General features: G+C 49.3%; 1 protein-coding gene across 16 annotated transcripts in view; it reads right to left on the bottom strand.

The window, feature by feature from the left end:
- The window catches only part of NOS1AP (nitric oxide synthase 1 adaptor protein), a 183,133-nt gene that overhangs the window by 112,629 nt on the left and 46,939 nt on the right, over window positions 1-23,565 (bottom strand). For 10 of the 16 annotated variants that reach the window (XM_065554767.1, XM_065554757.1, XM_065554758.1 and 7 more), the window contains exon 2: window positions 10,846-10,917. Coding sequence is in view for 13 of the 16 variants with exons in the window: in XM_065554757.1 (XP_065410829.1) it covers window positions 10,846-10,917 (72 nt within the window). In the remaining 3 variants the exon portion in view is untranslated. Of the gene's footprint in view, window positions 1-9,176; window positions 9,513-10,845; window positions 10,918-23,565 lie in introns of all 16 variants that reach the window. The other 6 variants (XM_065554764.1, XM_065554765.1, XM_065554753.1 and 3 more) reach the window with 1 other exon arrangement.

Raw genomic sequence — 23,565 nt, 5'->3', positions numbered from 1 at the left:
ATCTGTTGGGGCTATGAATTCTGCGCACACGCAGCAATGCAAAATTCCTCCAGGAGTAAACAGTCATTCATTCAGTGCTGCACAGACAGACTGAGAAAGGAGAACAAATTTCACATTAAAATGATCTTGCAAGTTGTAGCTGGGTCCGGGTGTCAATTGTTAATGGACTGAAGAGAGAGCTGTGAAAAGAAGCCTTCTTGACAAAAGTCAGTCCCTTCCAACACTTTTGTCTTGCTGAAGATGGAAACATCAATGAAGTGCCCACAAAACACTGGTCTACAATTTGTGGAAATCGGGGGCTAACGGCACCGCACCTGGCGTAAATGCCAAAGCAATGCCTTGCGGCTCTCAGAACACAGCAGCAGCCCCAGACTGGGCCCCGGGTGATGTTGTCTCCTCCAGGCACAAGGAAGAACCTGGAGGAGCAGCAACCAGGCAGGCTGCTTCACATAGACCAGGAGCCGCAGAGTGGAGCTGGCAGCCAGCTGGGGGCATGGCCGGAGAGACAGGACTGAGTCAGCATGGAAGCCCTGGGTGGGAGAGAGGGGTGTGGGAGCAGGACAGCACCGCTAGGCGAGAGGAACAGGGCCTGGAAAGCAGCCCAGTCACTGTGGGATTAGCTCTCTGACAAGGACATGGCACATCGCCTCAGACAGTCACAGACGTGTGCCTCCCTGGCGGGGATTTTCCCTGTAGCACAAGCTGTGACTGCTACGGGATGTGGTGTGACTGGACTGGACAGAGATGGTGCCCGCTGTTGTGGGGAGGAGCGGATGGGCTCCAGCAGACCGTCTGATTACTACCAAAGCAGAACTGGAAATCTAGTCAGTGTTTTACAGTGTTAACACGCTCTGCCTGCCTGATGTACTTAACTGACTTTCCTTACCATCACTCTGCAAGGTACCAATCCTCCCCACAGCCCGGCGGGGCAGGGCTGTTAGCCCCTGCAGAGGGGAATGGAGGCACAGATCAAGTGACTTGCCCAGAGTTACACAGGGAGACTGCTGACAAGCAGGGATTTGAGTCCAGGTCTCCCCGTCCCAAGCTAGTACCTTGCCCGCTAGGCCAGCCTTCCTCTGATCCTATGGCTGCGAGGCCTGCCCTGAGCTTCCTCTGCTGGCTTTGAGGCTTTACAATCACATTTCTTTATCTCCTGCTGTTTGGACTTGTCACCTGAACAGAAGAGGAAACTGACTTAGGGCTCCACCCCTGCCACAACCTGATCTCCAATTTTGCAGCCAAAATAAAGGTGATAGGCTTTCTTAACCATAGTGGTTATACTGCGCTTTTGTGATGCAAAAGTCACTTCACCACAAACATAGCAGAAGTTATCTGCACTGTTCACACAAGTACGAGGCATCTCTGCTCACTTTGGCTAAACAGAAATGTGTCCCTTTGCAAAATCAAACACTGACAAATAAGAGAGCACAACATTGTATGATTTCTAGAGCTGTTATAGGGCAATTTGTTCAGCAGAGTGATGTAAGCTTCGTTATGATTGCATCATCCATGACTTCTAGGAATAACATGATGCAATTCATATCATGTATGATGCAATACCAGCTTCAGATTGCATCATTCATTGTTTTGCCTAAAAAGCAAGTACTGTCCAAACCCAGTCATAGATTTATTCATAGATCCAGTCAAAGATGTATTTTAGTCATTTCTGGTTTAAATTGAGATCCCTTCCCTTTAAACCTCACTTAGGCCAGGTCTACACTAACGCATGAATAACGTAGCTGAAATTCGAAGTACCTTAGTTCGAACTTACCTCGGTCCACATGCAGCAGGCAGGCTCCCCCGTCGACTCTGCGGTACTCCTCTCGTCTAGCTGGAGTACCGCAGTCGACGGCGAGCACTTCCGGGTTCGACTTATCGCGTCCAGACAAGACGCGATAAGTCGAACCCAGAAGTTCGATCGCTCGCCGCTGAACTACCGGGTAAGTGTAGACCTACCCTTATCCTCCGCCATTCCCAAGTCAAGGGTCATATATACTGACCCAATAGCATATCTTGAAAACTAGAGCCAATCAACAATTTTAAGCATTATTTTCGTTCTCAGTGACCCAGAATTAGTAAAGTTTGACTACATTTATTTCAGAAGCATTTTGGCTGTAGAGCAGTGAAATCAGTGTCCAAAGGGCATTAAATTCTTCTTCTTTGCCCATTGTTTATGGTTGGGGTTTGTAGTGAGCAGGCAACCTGGCCTTTTAGCACAGGAGAAGATGGCAGAGTCCAGCACTGCATAAGGCGATTTTTGATAAAGGTAGAAGCAGACCCTCATGTACGGGGTTCACATTGCGCCCCTTGATATTCAGCCCCTTGGCCCCCCTCCTCCGTGAATCAGGGACACTTCAGTCTGGTGCAACAACAGTGTTCTTTATTTTTGATCAGTTCCCCACCAACAGTTTCCAACTATATACAGGCTTTACAACTGCTTGGCCTACCACAGGCCTGGTCAGCAACGGACTAGGAGGCTCCTACTCCCTCTGAGCCTGACCTCCCACTCTTAGGGTATGTCTACCAATCCGGCGGGTAGTGATCGATCTATCAGGGATCGATTTATCACATCTAGTGTAGATGCAATAAATCAATTCCCGATCACTCTGCCGTCGACTCCTGTACTCCACAGTGGCGAGAGGCGGAAGCGGAGTCGACGGGGAGCAGCAGCAGTCGACCCCGTGCCGTAAGGACGCGAGGTAAGTCAACCTAAGATACGTCGACTTTAGCTACGCTATTCTCGTAGCTGAAGTTGCGTATCTTAGGTCGACCCCTCCCCCCCCCCAGTGTAGACCAGGGGTTAGTCTCCACCCCTCCTTTCTCTCACTTCCTTCCAGCCTTATAGCTCCTGCTAATGAGGCTGGCAGGTGTGGTCAAGTTACCACGCAAACATAGGGCGGTTCACCCAGCCCTAATCCATTCCCCTTGATTTGGGCTGGAGTGGCAGGAGCTGACTAGGGGCTTCTCAACCAGCACCCTGCCACACCTCACCACAGGGTATTTACACACGACTGACCTGTGGAGTACAGAGGATTCACCTGTTGTGTAACATTCTGGAAGGGGCATGTGTTTTATCTGTCAGGTTTCAATGAGAAGCTTCACCTACTTAGGCCATTAGAGATGTACTTTGGGAGATTTTGAAATAATCCAAATCAAGGAAGACTTGAGGACTCCACTGCAAGATTAATGCAGACAAAGCAGGGGGACGGGTGATATCTATTAACACTTTGGAGTCGCAGCCCTCTGTGGTTCTCCCAGGGGAGATGGGGTCTTGTCAGCATTCTCCTCACTGATCAGCGGACAGGGCAAGTTTTAAATCAGTCCCCAATGGGGAGTATATTCTAGTCTTAAGTTGTTCTGACCAGTGACCAGCCCTTCCTTTATGCTTGTATAGCGCTAAGCATGCTGCAGGCACTACTGGGAACAAACCAAAAGCCAGGGTACTACGTATAACTTCGCTTAGAATCCAACATGCCAGTGAAGTGAGATGTGCCCACTGTGTTTTAATTAGAAGGATTCTTGCCACTGGGCAGCGCTCTGGGATGGTGAGAGGAGCTTGCTTGTTGTTTGCCAACAGAGCGAGTTCTCAGTATGAACCACAGGCATGAAGATTGAGGGAACTAGTACTTCAAGGAGCCGGGGAGTTAGCACTGCTCTAGGAGAGATAGGATGCCTCCTTCCCAAGCGTTCTCCAGTCCTTGGCTTCTAGACTCAGGCTTCCAAGAAGAGGGGGTGGTTACTGTTTGTTGTGGTGATTCTGCAACATCAACATCTGTGAAGTAATAGCTGGGCTGAGCCCCTCCAACCCAAGTCCTAGCACCACATCCCATGCAGGCCACAGGAGATGCCAGCTTGGAAGGCAGGCTGGATATGGCAGAATCAAACCAAACCCGCCCACCCTACACCACTACCACATACATGCCCCTCTGCACTTCCTGGTTTCAAGTGAGGCAGACAGCAGCAGAGCCACCAGAAGAAAGGCTTCTCTCATGGCCATTCTAATTCAGCCAAAACAGAACACGAGATCTTCGGACAAATACACTGGCCGAAGATGTTTGGGTAACCCAGAAGATGTCTGAACCTGTCCCTAGTCACTACTAACATCAGGAAAACTGGAACACCCTCAAAACCCCAGTAGGGTCCCTACAGACCCCCCTGCTGTGCATTCTCCAATTGGATACAGTAGCCAGCATGTTACCAGTCATCGCACAGGCATATTCCCACACCCATAGGCACAACATCAAGATCGTGTCTTTTGTGTAGCTAAAACGCTCATCCGGCAGAGAAGTAGTAACCAATCTTCTCCTGTGCACTGCTCATTTCCTTTGGCTCCCCTTTTAATAGTCCAATGGCACTCAGCATTACATACCCACTACCCTGTATACAGCTTCAATATGTCCATCCTCAGGTGCCTACTGTTGGTAGCTGGTGTGTGGACATGCTCTCTCCGTAAGCTGTACCATGCTCTCTCCATAAGCTGAGCAGATAGCCGACTCAGCAAACCCGACAGCACTGCCCAGAAAGATCACATGCTGGATTCCGCGGCAAAGGCGCTCAGCAAGGTTTATTGTCAACAGAGCATGGTCCTTGTGCCCCCCAGGAGCCACAGGGACACTAACACAGGTATGCCCATCACAATTGGGCTCAGCTCACTCAGCAATGGCACTTTTGGTTGGACAAAGGTGCCCCTCCTAGGATTTCTCTTGTATACATTGATAGGAACAGGTATCACACCTCAATGGCCCAAGGGGTCCCCTGGGGAAGGCAGATCAGCATTGTATATGGCTAACGCTATTGCAAGCATCGCAGGGCATTTTGGGAAGGGTCAAAGGTGTGAGTGAGTGTGGAACGAAAGATTCCTCCACAGGTCACGTGAGGCCGGAGGGGGAAGGAGGAAAAGAGCAAAGAACAGGTTAACTCTGCGCTCCTGCTAGGCCCAAAAATAAGATGCTGACTCCAGCCCGCTCAAGGCCACAACACACATCTGACTCTCGGCTGCCTGACAAGAAAGAGGGGGGCCTGGAATTCACCGATCAGCATAAGGAAGGAAGATGCAGCTGAGCAGACCTGCAAAGGGAGCCCATAACAAGTGAGACAAGTGAAGGCCAGCACGGAGGAAAACAACGAGGACAACAAAGTCTAGCCAGTGTGTTTTGGGAAAGCTGAGGAGACCAAAGAGAGCTGGTTTGGACTGGTACAAAAAACACCAGGAACAGAGGTCACAAAACAAAACACCCGCAAAGGCACCCTGGACTTAAAAACCCTCCTAAGAGCTGGAGCAATTCGGAGATCGCAGCAGACCCTGGACGACCTGGGCCCAGGACAGAATTCCCATCCACCCTTCCCCCTCTTCTTCTTACATTACACCCAGGCTTGGCCAGCCTAGGGTAGAGCGTGTGTGAGTATGAAAGTAGGTTAGGGCTTGGGGCATTAATGCTTTCTTCCTTCCTCTGAGTGACATGGGGAGCACCCCTCACTCTCCGCTGTTATTATTTTATTAATAAAGCTTTAAACTTAGACCCTTGGTGTGTTTCGTCATCTCCTCTCCTAAAGATCCTATGGCTTCAGCCTTATCACCTAACGCCTCAGGCAGATTGGTAACAAATCTGCCACACGGGTTACGTGTCACACTCCTGACGTGGTCAGTTACCGACCCTACACCTTGGACCAGCTGGTTCGAACAAAACATCCCCCTCCATCATCCTCCCATTCTTGTCTTACTCGGGGTCAGTGTGTTCCTGTACCATCACCCAGGACAGGGGTTATGCCATAACTCCAAGTTGGGGTAGACCTGTGCCAGCCTTCCAGAATGGGATTACATGAATACCCAGCGCCTAGTACTTCTTAGAGTGCCTGTGTTTTAGCAATGCCACCCAGGCTTTTGCCAAGTTCATGTACCAGGCAGTGAACGTGTAAGTAGGCATTTGCTTTATGACAGGGCCTGACTTTTTCTAACTTTGATTTAGGCCTCAGGCCTTGCACCAGGCCCTGTGCTCCAGGCTCGCACTCTCTACTACACCTAGCTTCTGCCTACATCCCTATCTACGCAACACAGCTCCCCTTGTATAGCACGACGCAATGTTAACACAAAGGCAGCAATCCCCAACCCCCTGGCTAGCAATGCACTGGGAACAACTACTGACTAGCAATGCACTGGGAACAACTACTCTTGAGAGAAATCAGGGTGGATAAAAATCTGATTTTTTTTTTAAATCACTGATTTTTTTGATACAATGCTTTTTGAGGAAAAAGCCTATCTAAAGATAGATACATTAAAGCTCAAAGATATATCATCACAGAATAGGGATTATAAATTCTAATTTATATTGTCTCATACTATAGTTCATGTAATGTTTAAGAAAAGTTTTGTAAATGAGTTCCAATAGTTCATGGATTAGGGACCCAATTTTATGGGGTTCCAGGGGTTTCTATATAGATTATTTAGGTTAATCTTTCTATCTACACAATGGGATTCAGTGCTCAGCCTAGAAGATACCATCAGAGATGCTTAGTTTTTCAGTTCTCAAACTGTGGATTTGTGTCTCCAGAGGTAACATGCTGGTTAACAGCAAAAATGTTTTTAAATAAATAAATAAATAAAATATAGAGGTGAGAAATAACAGACCTCAACCCTATTGTCCCTCTGCAAATTTGTGTACACAGAGTCAATCCCTTGCTGCTCTCTAAAAGGGCAAAGTTTCAAAAAGTTCAATGAATAGAAGCTTGTTGGGGGCCAAATAGATCTGGACAAGAACAATAAGTCTGGAGATAAATGTGAGAAGGGAGGGACAGGCAGTAGAAACAAAAGTGAAACTGTTTAAGAAGCATATTCCAGAAGTCTTGAGGTCTTCCTGAGTGTAGCCTTCATTGATTTGAAATCTACCATACCATTCTCTCACTAGAAGGGAAACCCTATAATGGCAGCCAGCCATAAAAGAGAGAGTGTTTGGGAATAAGAACCATTCAAGAAATATATGTTTGCGGATTTTTTTTTTAAAGAAAGTCACACCAGCGAACAGGTGGAAGTCACTTAAGCACTTGGATTCAGAGACTGTTGAAGTGATAGTCTCACTTAACAGCAGTAGCTTCTTCTGCTCGTGTAGAAAGAATATTTTCTTCCCTTGGACTAATTCATTCCAAAATGAGAAATTGTTTGGGACCTGACAAAGCAGAAAAGCTTGTTTTTCTTTTCCAGATTATGAACAAACAGGAAAATGAAGGTGAAGATGACTGAATTAGCTGCAGAAGCCAATATTTTAAGTTTCTCGTGTTGACCTGGCTGACATAGTCGATTTAATTTGTTTTTTGTTTTTTTATATTTCATTTAACGATTTTAAACAACTTTAACAAAAACAAACTTGATTTTAAAAACTTGAATGTTTAACTAAATTCAAAAATTCATATGCTTGTTTTGTTAAAATATTATATGTTTGCTGTTGAAGAAAAAAAATCCAGAATACATAACGTTGTTGTTTTAGTTAAATAAAACAATTTAAATGTCTGTCTGGTGATGTTCTCCTCCTAATACAGCATGGCAAGAAAATCCTCCAAATATTGATTAACCTGTTGAATTGGAGATAGTTCATCTCCCAATGACTTCATAAATATCTGCTTCAATTACCTTTGGTAAATGAAATAACCAATCATTTATTTTCTGATATAGCTGTAAAACTAATCTGAAAAGTTTTCAAATAAATCACTTTAAAGAAATGTATAGTGTTTACCTTCTAAAAATGAAACCTACATCTATCTCTGAGTTGTGAAGAATATGTATTAAGATTATAACAACCAACAAGAATGCACTTTTATGTAGAAATCCATGATTAAATCGAGTCTTCCTGACTAGTGATTTAAATCATGAGTTCATAGAATCATAGAATATCAGGGTTGGAAGGGACCTCAGGAGGTCATCTAGTCCAACCCCCTGCTCAAAGCAAGACCAATTCCCAACTAAATCATCCCAGCCAGGGCTTTGTCAAGCCGGGCCTTAAAAACCTCCAAGGAAGGAGACTCCACCACCTCCCTAGGTAAAGCATTCCAGTGCTTCACCACCCTCCTAGTGAAATAGTGTTTCCTAATATCCAACCTAGACCTCCCCACTGCAACTTGAGACCATTGCTCCTTGTTCTGTCATCTGCCACCACTGAGAACAGCCGAGCTCCATCCTCTTTGGAACCCCCCTTCAGGTAGTTGAAAGCAGCTATCAAATCCCCCCTCATTCTTCTCTTCTGGAGACTAAACAATCCCAGTTCCCTCAGCCTCTCTTCATAAATAATGTGCTCCAGACCCCTAATCATTTTTGTTGCCCTCCGCTGGACTCTTTCCAATATTTCCACATCCTTCTTGTAGTGTGGGGCCCAAAATTGGACACAGTACTCCAGATGAGGCCTCACCAATGTCGCATAAAGGGGAACGATCACGTCCCTCGATCTGCTGGCAATGCCCCTACTTATACAGCCCAAAATGCCATTAGCCTTCTTGGCAACAAGAGCACACTGTTGACTCATATCTAGCTTCTCGTCCACTGTGACCCCTAGGTCCTTTTCTGCAGAACTGCTACCTAGCCATTCGGTCCCTAGTCTGTAGCAGTGCATAGGATTCTTCCGTCCTAAGTGCAGGACTCTGCACTTGTCCTTGTTGAACCTCATCAGGTTTCTTTTGGCCCAATCCTCTAATTTGTCTAGGTCCCTCTGTATCTGATCCCTACCCTCCAGCGTATCTACCACGCCTCCCAGTTTAGTGTCATCTGCTAACTTGTTGAGAGTGCAGTCCACACCATCCTCCAGATCATTAATAAAGATATTAAACAAAACAAGCCCCAGGACCGACCCTTGGGGCACTCCGCTTGAAACGGGCTGCCAACTAGACTTGGAGCCATTGATCACTACGCGTTGAGCCCGACGATCTAGCCAGCTTTCTATCCACCTTACAGTCCATTCATCCAGCCCATACTTCTTTAACTTGCTGGCAAGAATACTGTGGGAGACCGTATCAAAAGCTTTGCTAAAGTCAAGGAATAACACATCCACTGCTTTCCCCTCATCCACAGAGCCAGTTATCTCCTCATACAAGGCAATTAGGTTAGTCAGGCACGACTTCCCCTTGGTTAATCCATGCTGACTGTTCCTGATCACTTTCCTCTCCTCTAAGTGTTTCATAATTGATTCCTTGAGTACCTTCTCCATGATTTTTCCAGGGACTGAGGTGAGGCTGACTGGCCTGTAGTTCCCCAGATCCTCCTCCTTCCCTTTTTTAACGATGGGCACTACATTCGCCTTTTTCCAGTCATCCGGGACCTCCCCCGATCGCCATGAGTTTTCAAAGATGATGGCCAATGGCTCCGCAATCACATCCTCCAACTCCTTTAGCAACCTCGGATGCAGCGCATCCGGCCCCATGGTTTTGTGCTCATCCAGTTTTTCTAAATAGTCCCGAACCACTTCTTTCTCCACGGAGGGCTGGTCTCTTCCTCCCCATACTATGCTGCCCAGTCCAGCAGTCTGGAAGCTGACCTTGTTTGTGAAGACAGAGGCAAAAAAAGCATTGAGTACATTAGCTTTTTCCACATCCTCTGTCACTAGGTTGCCTCCCTCATTCAGTAAGGGGCCCACACTTTCCTTGACTTTCTTCTTGTTGCTAACATACCTGAAGAAACCCTTCTTGTTACTCTTAACATCTCTTGCTAGCTGCGACTCCAAGTGCGATTTGGCTTTCCTGATTTCACTCTTGCATGCCTGAGCGATATTTTTATACTCCTCCCTGGTCATTTGTCCAATCTTCCACTTCTTGTAAGCTTCTTTTTTGCGTTTAAGATCAGCAAGGATTTCACTGTTAAGCCAAGCTGGTCCCCTGCCATATTTACTATTCTTTCTACACGTCGGGATGGTTTGTTCCTGCAACCGCAATAAGGATTCTTTAAAATACAGCCAGCTCTCCTGGACCCCTTTGCCCTTCATGTTATTCTCCCAGGGGATCCTGCCCATCTGTTCCCTGAGGGAACAAAGCAATTTGATTTAAATCAAATCCACCCTCAGAGAAATTCAGAGCAGTGCCAGGCTGTGGTTCTGGGGTATCACTGAGGTGTCATTCCTGCAGATCCCTGGGAAATCTCCAAACATGACAGTGTCATAATGATAACAGACAATACCACTCACCACCTTACTGCCATCGGCCAGCCGACTACACGGTTAAAATTGGTCCTCAGTGGTAAAGAAACAACATGCAATAAACTAGGCACAAGTCACAGGGATAACAGTAGGTACCCAGAACAGATCCACTGTGATTCCAGGCCACCACTCCTCTCTGATAGTGCAGTGTGTAATAGCAGACCTCTGGAAACGCAATGGGCTCAACCATTCACATATGCTTCATGGAGACCCTTCTGCACAACACACACCCTGCTTCATCTAAGAGTTGCTTGTGCAGCTGTCTATGCTTCAGGAACCAAGACAGACATGCACAACCACGCTCTCCTTCTACACTCCCTGACCTATCAGTGGGCAGCTTCTGAGACAATTGCAGCCACTCAAACCCCACCAAAACCAAGTCAAGACACTGGCACAAGGTAGGCATTGGATGCCTCCATGCCAGCCAATACCCCAGCAAGAAAAAAAACCTTATTTTAGGAGAGTCTTCTAACATCCAAGACAACACAGAGAAAGGCACGAAACCCACAGTGAGAACATGTGGAATCAGAAAGAACATCAAAGAAGCTGGCTTATGAGAAACATCAATGCCTAGTGAAGAGCACAGAATCCATCAGGCAGCCATGCCCTCCAGCACCCCTTCTTGTCTCTTTAACCATGTGGCACACACAAGGAAACATACACCCTTTGCAACACTTACCCTGATTCTCCGCATTGCGGTCACAATCTCCACCCTGCTGTTTGGCCGAGGCACATCAAGGCTTCCAATGTACTAGAAAAAAAGGGGAAAATAGGATTAGGACAGCTCCCATGTTCGAAAAATAGCACAGATGTGCAGGGAATTTTCCATCCAACAGCTAAACCACCCTCCTGCCAATGCAGGAGCATTTCTCCTTATACATCACAGCATTTTGTCCAGTCTGTTTTACGTGTCCTATACAATGACGCTTCTGTCACTTTCCCTGGGAAACTATTCCACAGTCTAATCCATCTGTCAGGAAATTTTCCATTTCTTAATCTCATCCCATTATTCCTATGCTGAGTAATCCTACCCCCCACCCCCATCTATTGGCCTGATGTTTTCAACTTTCACACATCTGCAGATTATTCCTTCTCCCTGTTATGTGAGGCATTTCGTCAAGCCACATATTTAACTGTCTAGTTTTAAGGCCAGCAGGGACCATTAGGAGAACCTAGTCTGACCTCCTGCATAGCACAGGACGGAGACTCCACCCAATGATTCCTGCACCAAAACCATATCTTCCAGCAGATCTTTTGGAAAGACATTTCACCATAAGATCCCCATTGCGGAGAGCCCCCATGTCCTTAGCTAAGTTGTTCCAATGGTTAATTACCCTTGCTGCTAAAAAAAAAGTGTGCCTTATTTTGATTCTAAATGTGCCAAGCATCAGCTTCCAGTCATTAGATCCTGTTATACTTTTGCCTGCTAGATTCAAGAGCCCTTTGCTCTCAGAAATGTCTTCCTCACATAGGTACTTATAGGAGATGATTAGTCATCCCTTAAAACTTCCCTTGCATAAACCAGATTTGACTTTTTAGTCTCTCAGTATAAGGCAGGTCTTCCAGACCTGAAATCGTTCTTGTAACTCTTTACTGAGCTCCTTCCAGTTTTTTAACATTGTTTTTGAAGTGTGGACACCAGAATTGGACTCAGTATCCGAGAATGATCTCATCAGTGCTGTATACAGCTCAATAGTCACCCACTTAGATATCCAAGCATTGCATAAGCTCTGTTAACCACAACATCCCACTGGGATCTCATGTTCAGCTGGTTTCCATCATGACCTCTAGGTCTCTCAAAGGCCCTGCTTTCCAGGATGTGGTCCTCCGTCCTGTAAGTGGCCTTTTATTTTCTGTTCCTAGATATCGTTCCTTGCAGGTGGCAGTATTAACACACATTACTTGATTGCATCCAGCTTATAAAGAGATCCGGACCACTCTAAAGCCGAACTGTTCTCAGTATTTACTACTTCATCAATCTGTGTCCTCTATAAACTTTACCTACAATCATTTTCTTCAAGATCATTGATCAAGATAGAGTAGCATTATGTCAAGAACAGTCCACTCCATCACCACATGGGATGAGGTGTGGGGAAATAGAGCGGGGGGGGGGGGGGGGGGGGGGGGCTTCTTTTTAGTAGCCAGAGCTGTGAATCTGAAGGCCCCAAAATAAACCCTCCAACAGAGATCTGTTATGCTAACTACCCTTACACAAAGCAGTACAGGCCAGGGCCCAGGCCAGGGCCTGAACTAGACTAGACTGCACAATTCCCTGCCAAACTCGGTCAAGGGTCATGACCGGGGGGGGGGGGGGGCAAGGAGGGAAAGAATAGAAGAAAAGCCCCAGCAGCAGCACTAATGAAATATGTTCATGACTAATTAATATAATAACCACTTGTGTGAAGCAATAGGTAACTTTAGCTAAATGCAATTTCTTGACTCATGCAGCTTCTCCTTTGGGTGATCTGTGACCCACTTCGTGATTCCAGCTATCTGCAAAAATAGCCAATCATAGATCCTCTTTAGGCGTCCCATGGAAACCCCCCTCCCCTAATCTTTAACCAAAAGACCCCGGAAAATAACATGTGTCTTGAGAAATGTACCCAAACTGGTACCAAGTACCACCCCTGGGGAAAACCACCAAGCGCCCCTCTACCCAAATAAACATCCAATTCTCGGAAAAACGAGGAAGGTACCTGGGGGGAGGGGGGAAAACTGACCCCGACCCTAATTTCTTAACTTGCGGTTTGGGGAGGGGCTGACCCCAACCCCAGTTTCTTAACTCATGACATATTGCTTGTACTTTGCTTGCGGTTTAATGAAATAAAAACCCGCCTGCAAGCGGCCCTCAGGGTGTCAGTCTTCGGACTGCACCCCAGTGCACTGGTATGTATGTCAATAAACTGGCTTCAGGCTTGAGTCTTTTAACTAAAATCATTGCGTGGGTGTCTTTGACCACAACAGAGGATTCCCCAAGTACAATTATGGTTTGTACTGTATGGTTTGTATGGAGCTCTTTCAGCCAGACAGTTTTTAATTCCTTTATTATGAGCCAATGTCATTTTGTATAGTGTTAATTTTTTAGTCTTTCTTTGGAGAAAGTTCTGAAGGAACTCAAATGTGAAATTGCCAGACTACTACTAACTGCGGTTTGTAACCTATCATTTAAATCAGCTTCTGTACCAGATGACTGGAGTACAGCTAACGTGATGCCAAATTTTTTACAAAAATGCTCCAGAGGTGATCCCGGCAATTACAGGCACTGCGATAAGCCTGACTTCAGTACCAGGTAAATGTTGAAACTGTAGTAAAGAACAGAATTATTAGACACACAGATGAACATAATCTGTTGGAGAAGAGTCAACATGGCTTTTGTAAAGGGAAATCACGCCTCACCAATTTAATAGAATTCTTTGAGGGGCGAATCAACAAGCATGTGGACAAGGGGGATCCAGAGGATAGAGCATACTTAGATTTTCAGAAAGCCTGTGACAAGATCCCTCACCAAAGGCTCTTAAGCAAAGTAAGCTGTCATGGAATAAGAGGAAAGGTCCTCTCATGGATCAGTAACTGGTTAAAAGATAGGGTAGGATTAAATGGTCAGTTTTCAGAACTGAGAGAGGTAAATAGCGGTATCCCCCAGAGGTCTGAACTGAGACCAGTACTAGTCAACATATTCATAAATGATCTGGAAAAAGGGGTAAACAGTGAGGCGGCAAAATTTGCAGAAGATACAAAACTACACAAGATAGTGAAGTCAAAAGCAGACTGAAGAGTTACAAAGGGATCTCACAAAACTGGGTGACTGGGCAACAAAATAGCAGATGAAATTCAATGTTGATAAACACAAAGTAATGCACATTAATCCCAATTATACATATAAAATGATGGAATCTAAATTAGCTGTTACCACTCAAGAAAGAGATCTTGGAGTCATTGTGGATAGTTCGCTGAAAACATCTGCTCAACGTGCAGTCAAAAAAACTAACAAAATGTTGGGAATCATTAAGAAAGGGATATTTAAGAAAACAGAAAAAATAACATTGCCTCTATATAATTTCATGATACACCCACACCTTGAATACTGCATGCAGATCTGGTTGCCACATCTCAAAAAAGATATACTGGAATTGGAAAAGGAACAGAAAAGGGCAACAAAAATGATTAGGGGTACGGAACACATTCCGTATGAAGAGATTAATAAGGCTGGGACTTCCCGGTTTGGAAAAGAGGCGACTAGAGGGGGATCTGATAGAGGTCTATAAAATCATGAGCGGTGTGGAGAAAGTAAATAAGGAAGTGTTATTTACTCCTCACAACACAAGAACTAGGGGTCACCAAATGAAATTAATAGGCAGCAGGTTTAAAAATAAACAAAAGGAAGTATTTTTTCACATAATGCAGTCAACCTGTGGAACTCTTTGTAAGAGGATGTCGTTAAGGCCAAGACTATAACAGAGTTCAAAAAAGAACTAGATAAGTTGATGGCTATTAGCCATGATGATCAGAGATGCAACCCCATGCTCTGGGTGCCCCTAAACCTCTGGCTGACAGGGAATGGATCACTCAGTGATTGCCTGTTCTGTTCATTCCCTTTGAAGCACTTGGGATTGGCCACTGTCAGAAGACAGGACGCTGGGCTAGATGGACCATTGGTCTGACCCAGTATGGCCTGTGACGTTATTGACATGAACTGTGAGTGTATAGATCATTGTTGCAACCAGGGTCCTATGGTTGCACCAGATCTTGTACAGAGGAGGTCAAGCGGGGGTGTCTATGGAAAGGTTGAAGTTTGCTGGTTATGGTTATGATTATGCTGTCTGTGTGTATCATTTCTGTATTTGAAGTTATGAATATTGGCTATGTACTTGTATCTCAATGTGATTCTCAATGAGTTTTTCTGGTAATGTTCAAACTAACATGTAAACAATGGCGTCAGTCTGCAAAAAACTGAATGATTCATGGACATGTGACTTGCCCAGGTTGTTACAAACTCCATCTTGCTGCTGTGATTTTGCACAGGAGAACAAAGGGGTTTCCGCCCACAAGAGAAAGAATATAAAAGGCCCTGGAAACCTCTCCATTTTGTCTTCAGCTGGCTCAAGAGATGGCCTCTCCACCCCCAAGAGATGCCTGAAAGAAACTGGAACAAAGGACAGTAACTACAGGGGTGTGAGTGATTGCTGGACCCAGACTAGGAAGAAGTACAATCTGTGAAAGAAGCTTATTGGGACATCTCTGAGGGTGAGATTCACCTGCATTCAGTTTCTTACTGTATCAGGCTTAGATTTGCGTGTTTCGTTTTATTTTGCTTGGTAACTTACTTTGTTCTGTCTGTTATTACTTGGAACCACTTAAATCCTACTTTTTATACTTAATAAAATCACTTTTTGCTTATTAATTAACCAGAGTAAGTAATCAATACCTGGGGGAGCAAACAGCTGTGCATCTCTCTCTATCAGTGTTATAGAGGGTGGACAATTTATGAGTTTACCCCGTATAAGCTTTATACAGAGTAAAATGGATGTATTTGGGATTTGGACCCCATTGGGAACTGGGTATCTGGGTGCTGGAGACAGGAGTATCTGCTAAGTGGTTTTCAGTTGAAGCCTGCAGCTTTCAGGGATGTGGTTCAGACCTGAGTCTGTGTTCACAGCAGGCTAGCGTGTCTGGCTCAACAAGACAGTGGTCTGGAGGTCCAAACTGGCAGAGAAAACGGGCTCAGAGGCAGTCTCAGCACACCCCAAAGGGGGGGTCTCTGTGATCCAACCTGTCACATGGCCATTCTTATGAACATTTCTGTTGCTCTTCTATGAATTCCTTACTGTTTGTTGAGGAACACTAAGTGTGATTCTCCAGGAATGACCAGAGCTGTATAAAGAATGACTAGAAACTCCCCTCTCAGTAGCATGATCCCCATCTATCTATTGTGACAGGGTCAGGCCAGATGGCTACAGGAGAGTGATCCTTTTGAGTACCGGGATGTGGGCGAGCGCTAGCTCGCCCCCTGCTGAAAGCCCCTCCTCCAGCCTAAGGAGGGGCTACTAAACCTGGAACCCAACTGAGTTCGGGGGACAACAAAGGCAATAACAAGAACAGGCGTGGGGGGTCAAAGGGCCAAAACTAAGGAACCGGAAGGGGACACCGAGCAGAGAACCCCGGACAGCGCCCACTGCTCCTCGAAAACATCGAGAGAGCCAGTGGACGCTGCCCAGAGGAACTGTGCCCGGATACGTGAATGGATGAAAGAATGAAAAACGGCCCCACAGTCGCAGGCCCCCCCGCTCTGCCAACCTCATCTCCCTGGTGTTACGAATGGCTAGAAGGAGGTTGACGAGGTGGTCCCAGGACTTCGTGAGGCCTTGGATCGGGTGTGCATAAAGAAATAAGTGCGGGGAAAAGTGCAGCCAGAACCTCAATAAGAGGTTCTGGAGAAGCCGGAAGAGGGGCTGCAGCCTGGCGCACTGAAGGTACGCGTGCACCAGGGTCTCCTTCACACCACAGTGGTAAACCGTGCCAAGTACACGCCCGTGCTCACAGCTCCATGCAGAAGCTGCCAGCTGATATCCCCGGCTGGCCACGGAACTAAGGTGGAATAGAAACTGGCCCACCGGGGTTCCCCACCCTCCACTGCTGGTAGAAGGTCCCACCACTTGGTGTCTGGGTGGGACACAAGGGTGGGGTAATGAAGCGTGTGCAGCATGAGCGCGTACAGATGGCACCTTGGGGCAGTTTGGAAACAAACCGGCTGCATTACATGCAGCCGGCTGGAGGTATGGGAGGTGGGAAGGCCAGGAAGGCTCACGGGGCAGGGGGCTAATGGAAAGATCTGGAGAGCCTGTAGTGAGCGGCGGGCGGGGCGCACCCTCTGGCAGGACCCGCTCGAGGAAAAACCGAGCCGCGGGAGGCAGGGCTGCCTCCACCTCCTGGAGTACGTGCCGGGGGGTCGTAAGGGTGGAGAGCCCCATGCGCCAACCGAGCGCCTGGGGATCCACCCAGCCCCCCAGGTCGTAGTCCAGGAGGTCTCCAATCTTGGTGACTCCCGCAAGGACCAACCTCCGGCACACCAAGGAGGACTCCGCCACCTGCACACGAAGATGGGGATTGTGTAACAGGGCTCCGCGAGATCTACCTCCTCGCTGGCCACAAAGGACCTGGTTGCTGAAACCAGCCTCCAGGTCCGGAGGAGGTCCTGGTAGAAGACCGGCAGCTCGGAGAGGTCTCATGGAAGACCTCTCGGATGGAGAAAAAAGAGCTGCCGGTCATATCGGAGCCCTCGCAGGCGGCAGAGGAAGGCGTGCACCAATATGCTCCACGCCGAGCCACCTGCACTATAAAGGAGTCTCTGCAGAGCCTGGAGGCGGAAGACATGGACCTGCGTGCACATGCAGGTCAGGCCCTGTCTGCCCTCCTCCAGGGGGAGATGGAGAACCCCGGAAGAGACCCAGTGCAGTCCCGGCCAAAAAAACTCCAGAACCAACCTCTGGAGATTGTCCAGGAACAGGGGGGGACGCAGGGTGTGGAGTCGGTGCCAGAGCATGGACAGGACCAGTTGGTTGAGCACCAGTGCTCTCCCCCGGAGGGAGAGGCACCGGAGCAGTCCTGTTCAGCTCCGCAACCGCCCAGTCACCCTGCCCTCTAAACCGTGCCAGTTCTCCGGCGGAGACGGATGCGTGGCGGAAAGATAAACGCCAAGATAGAGTAGCGGACCCGCGCTCCACCGGATGGCTTGAAGCATGGGTGGGAGGGGGCTCGCCTGCCACCCGGCCCCGACCACCAGGCCAGAGCTCTTGACCCAGTTGAACCGGGCGGAGGAGGCCGCTGAATAAACAGCTTGACAAGCCTCCACTCGCACCAGGTTGTCTGGATCCTGTACCACAAGGAGCACGTTGTCGGCGTACGCTGCCGGGACCAGCTGCACCTCCTGCTCACGGAGCACCAACCCAGTCAACCTCTTATGAAGGAGACGAAAGAAGGGCTCAATGGCCAGAGCGTACAGCTGACCCGACAGCAGGCAGTCTTGACGCACCCCTTGCCCGAAGCTGACAGGTGCGGTCCGGGTCCAGTTGAGCCTGACCAAAAACTCTGCGGAGGCATACAGCACCTGGAGAAACCCACAAACTGGGGTCCGAAGCCGAATGCCAACAGAGTGCCCAGGAGATACCCGTGGTCCATCCGGTCGAACGCCGTCTCCTGATCCAGGGACAGGAGGGCGAACGACAGACCATCCTTACCTACACCCAATCTCCAGGCGATCCCGGACCAGATAAAGATTGTCAAAGACGGTATGGCCCGGGAAAGTGTAGGTCTGGTCTGGATGGATCACGTCCGCCAGCATGGATCGTAGCCGCAGCGAGATGGCCTTCGCCACGACCTTATAGTCCGTGCTGAGGAGCGAGACGGGACGCCAATTCCGGAGATCGCAGAGGTCCCCCTTCTTCGGCAATAAGGCGAGCACCGCCCGCCTGCACAAAAGAGGGGGGACCCCGCTCTCCAAGGACTCGGCCCAGACGGTGGCAAGGTCCGGGCCGAGGACGTCCCAGAACACGAGGTAGAACTCCACGGTCAGCCCGTCCATGCCCGGAGATTTATTGGTGGGCATGAGACGGAGGGCTTCCGAGAATTCGGCCAGAGTGAGAGGCAGCTCCAGCCGGTCCCGGTCGCCCATGCTGACGGTCGGGAGTCCATCCCAAAGCACGCCGCAGGCATCGGTGTCGGTTGGATCCGGGGAGAAAAGGTCAGCGTAGAAGGCCCTGGCCCTCTCGCACATCTCCACCAGATCCGTGAGGGGGGCGCCGTCCTCTGCCAAGAGGCAGAGGACATGCTTTTTCGCCCCCCTCTTCTTCTCCAGGGCGTAGAAGCGGGAGCCGCGATCCATCTCCCACAGGAGATGGATGCGGGATCGTACGAAGGCACCCTGGGCACAAAGATTGTCGAGGACCCAGAGCTCCTCCCGCTTCTCCCAATATGCTCCACAGAGAGGTGGATCTCCGGGGCTGGTGGCCAGACGCCTCTCCAGTTCCAATACCTCCTGCTCCAGCTGCTCTATCACCACATCCCTCCACTGGCTGGTGCCCCGGGTGTGGCTACAGCAGAAGAGCCGGGCGCGCACCTTCTCCACATCCCACCACTGCCGCGCTGAGGGAAAGGCTGTTCCCGCCAGGCCAGCCAAAACTCCCGGAAGGATGCCACAAATCCCACATCCTCCAGCAGGCTGTTATTGAAATACCAATAAGCCGGCACCCGGCCTCTCCGAAGAAAGAGAGGCCATCACGGTCACCAAGTGGTGGTCCGAGAACGGGGCCGGCCAAACACTGGAGGAGTGGGTCTGCGAAAGATGACAGCGAGAGAAATAGATGCGATCCAACCGGGAGTGGCTCGACCGTTGTTCCTCCACCCAGACAAAAGTGAACGTAGAGTCATCATCTGGGTGGTGGTCGCGCCACACGTCCACCAAGGAGTGATGGACTATGATCTCCCTGAGGACGTCTGCAGCGGCCGGGCTCAGCTCAATCCCCGTGCAGTCCCACTCCTCGAGGCTGCAGTTGAAGTCTCCGCCCAGGACCAGGCATTCACGAGGATATCCCCTCAGATAGGTTTGCCAAACTCAATATATGACTTTTTAGCATAGCCCTTTGAGTAAGGACTGCTAGAAAGTTTTCAGTACTCACAATAGCACATCATTTGAATTAGCTTTTAGAAAGGGATTTAACAAGACTATTAAATGCTTTATCATCATCCAACCCTATTACAGTTACTGCTTTCCCCATCATCTTTGAATTTTGAGACCAGGCAACAAATAAAGCAATCAATGTTGCCAGCAAAGTTATTTATTAGTAGCTCCAACGCACAATAGAGCTGCAGCCTCCATCTGGACACTAGCTATTCACTACACAGGCCAAGCTGTTGGACTTTGGTTGTGAGCACAATTCACCACTGAGGCCCTGTCTACACCAGCAAATTTCTGCGCAGTAAAGCAGCTTTCTGTGTTCTAACTCCCAATGTGTACACACTACCAACCCACTTAGTGCGCAGAAACTGTGCAGTTGCAGCGCTGTAAAGAGAGGCATACAGCTTTCTGCACCGGGGCTACAGCATCGTGGTGCCAGTGTAGACACCCTGGTTGATTACAGCACTGCGATTGGCTTCCAGGTGTTCCACAATGACTATTCTCACCTCTCTGGTCATCGGTTTGAACTCTACTGCCCAGCCCTCAGGTGACCAACCGTCATCCCTATCCCGTAAATTCCTTTGGAATTCTGAAAGTCCCCTACCTGTTTGCTCGGTGATGCGTGCAATGGTCTCAGCACATCTTTCCAGGTGGCCATGCCTGCTCCATGCATCAGGCGATCCCATGCTTGGAGCAATACCGAGCTGCTGGAACTCATCAGCATTTGGGGAGAGGAGGCTGTCCAATCCCAGCTGCACTCCAGCTGTAGGAATTATGGTACCTACAGACAGATTTCATGATGCATGACAGAAAGGGGCCATGACCAGGACACACTGCACTGCAGGGTCAAAGTGAAGGAGCTGCGGAACACCTACCACCGGAGGCAAACTGCCACTCTGGTGCTGCGCCCACGAGCTGCCGGTTCTACAAAGAGCTGGACACGATACTCGGTGGCGACCCCACCTCCACTGCGAATACCAATGTGGATACTTTGGTGGCTCACATGCCAGTCAAGAGTGGACCAAACCAGGAGGAGGAAATCTTGGACGAGGATGTGGAGGGCAACCCAGAGGCAAAGGATGACTCAGAGGTCAGAGATGCATGCAGCCAGGAACTCTTTACTACCCTGGGGGAGGCTAGCCAGTCACAGCTGTTGGATGTTGGTCAAAGTGCAAACAGGAGAGGAGGCCCCTGGTAAGAGGATTTGATTTTGGAAATCGCTGAAGCAAGTTGTTGGGGGCAGGAGGGTTGCAGAAAGCAGGCTTTTCTCCCATACACAGTACACGTGCCTAGTCTGAGCGGCGGAACAGGGTGTTGATTGACTCTCTCACTTCACGGGAAGTTGCATCAGATCTCCAGGAAACTCTCATGGAGTTACTGGGCAACCCGCTGCCGCAGGTTCTTTGGCAGAGCTGCTTTGTTTCTTGCCCCATTAACGGTAACTTTCCTGTGCCACTGTGCCGTCATGGGGAGGGAGGGGGGACCTTTGCTGCACAGAGGCAAGCCACATAAGGGACAGGGAAGAAGCCACAGTCTTGGAGAAGACTCTTGATTCCCTGCTCACCCTCAGCAGCGAGGTACCTTCTATAATGATCACATCCTGTGGAAAGTGTGGGGATAGGAATGATTATCAGGCCCCCCTACATGCTGGCTCTCCCCAAGAGCCACATGCCCAGTGTGCAGCAGGGGCTGGGAAGAGTGATTTACCCTACCCCTGCAGCTACTCACCACTTTGGGGGTCTTGTAGCTCATGTGTGCTTGCCTGGGGTCAGTCAGTTAGCGAGAGGTGTGTGAGTACTGGTTGTGTTTTAAATCGCTGAATCAGTGGTCTCTGTGTTGCAAACAATACTGCTTCTGTAAAATATTGCATTTAAACTTCACAGAGATGACCTTGGGAGCCCAGCCTCCTGTTGCGGAGTGTGGGGGTGTCAGGGCCCTGCACCCCTCTTCCCGAGATTCACTGCGACTCTCAACCAGCCAGTAAAGCAGAAGGTTTATTTAAGGACAGGAACACAGTCTCAAGCAGAGCGTGTAGGTACGACCAGACCCCCTCAATTGGGTCCCTCTGGGAGGTTCAGGGAGCTTAGACCCCAGCTTGGGGTTCCCTGCGTTGCACCACCCAGCCCAAACCGAAACTAAACTCCAAGCCCCTCCTGCTGCTCCTCTCCTTTGTTCAGTCTCCCGGGCAGAAGGTGTTAATTCTCCCCACCCCCGTTCCTGGCTCAGGTTACAGCTCAGGTAGCTTCCTTCAAGGGAAGTCCCCCCTCCTCACTGCAATCCCCCTGCAACATTCCCAGGTCAAATCTGCCCTGCTCCCTGCTCCGTCACATCTCTCCCCCCTTCGAGACTGAACTGAGCGGGGTCACTCTGACCAGTGACCTGGGGAAGTTCAGGGCTCCCTCTCCGGGACAATGCGTCCGCTATCAGGTTGTCACGTCCCTTCACATGGACCACGTCCATGTCATAATCCTGCAGGAGCAGGCTCCATCTCAGGAGCTTGGCGTTGGCTCCTTTCATCTGGTGCAGCCAGGTCAGGGGAGAGTGGTCGGTGTGCACGGTGAAGTGATGCCCAAAGAGATATGGCTCTAGTTTCTTGAGGGCCCACACCATGGCCAGGCATTCCTTCTCGATGGCCGCGTAGTTCTGCTCCCGGGGTAGCAACTTCTTGCTCAGGTACACGATGGGGTGTCTCTCCCCCTTTTCATCCTCCTGCATTAACACCGCCCCCAGTCCTGTGTCTGAGGTGTCGGTGAACACCATAAAGGGCTTGTCAAAGTCTGGGTTTGCCAGAACTGGGCCACTGACCAGAGCCTCCTTCAGCGCCCGGAGAGCCTCCTGGCACTCCTCGGTCCAGACCACTTTGTCTGGCTTCCCCTTCTTGCACAGCTCAGTGATGGGGGCGGCTATGGCGCTAAAGTGGGGCACGAACCTCCGATAGTACCCTGCCATCCCAATAAAGGCTTGGACCTGCTTTTTGGTTTGAGGAGCGGGCCAGTCTCTGATCACCTCCACTTTGGCTGGTTCCGGCTTTAGGCAGCTGCTTCCCACCCGGTGGCCTAGGTAGGATACCTCAGCCATCCCCACCTTGCACTTCTCCGGTTTTACGGTCAGCCCAGCCTTCTGGAGTCGGTCCAGCACTTGTCTAACCTGGGATATGTGGTCCTCCCAGGTCTGGCTAAAGACACAGATGTCATCGATATACGCCACGGCAAAACTCTCCATCCCCCTCAGTAGCTGATCCACCAGGCGCTGGAAGGTGGCCGGCACTCCCTTGAGGCCGAAGGGCAGGGTCAGGAACTCATAGAGCCCCAGAGGGGTGACAAAGGCCGATTTCAGCCTGGCATCTGCATCCAGCGGCACTTGCCAATAGCCCTTTGTAAGATCCATGGTGGTAAGGTACCGAGCACCTCCCAGCTTGTCTAGGAGCTCGTCCGGCCTGGGCATGGGGTAGGCATCGGCTACAGTGATGGCATTGAGCTTCCGATAGTCCACACAGAACCGGATCGACCCGTCCTTTTTGGGGACCAGCACCACCGGCGAGGCCCAAGGGCTGGAAGACGGCTGGATCACCCCCAAAGCCAGCATGTCATTGACCTCTCTTTCCAGGTCCTGAGCAGTTTTCCCTGTGGCTCGGAAGGGGGAGCATTTTATAGGCGGGTGCGATCCTGTCTGCACCCGGTGGACAGTCAGATTAGTGCGTCCAGGCTGGTTGGAAAACAGCTGTTGGTA

This window comes from Chrysemys picta, chromosome 8 (assembly GCF_011386835.1).
Source record: "Chrysemys picta bellii isolate R12L10 chromosome 8, ASM1138683v2, whole genome shotgun sequence".
NCBI classification, from domain to species: domain Eukaryota; kingdom Metazoa; phylum Chordata; order Testudines; family Emydidae; genus Chrysemys; species Chrysemys picta.
Note: the sequence above shows the minus strand (reverse complement) of the source record. Positions and strands in the feature narration are given on the sequence as shown.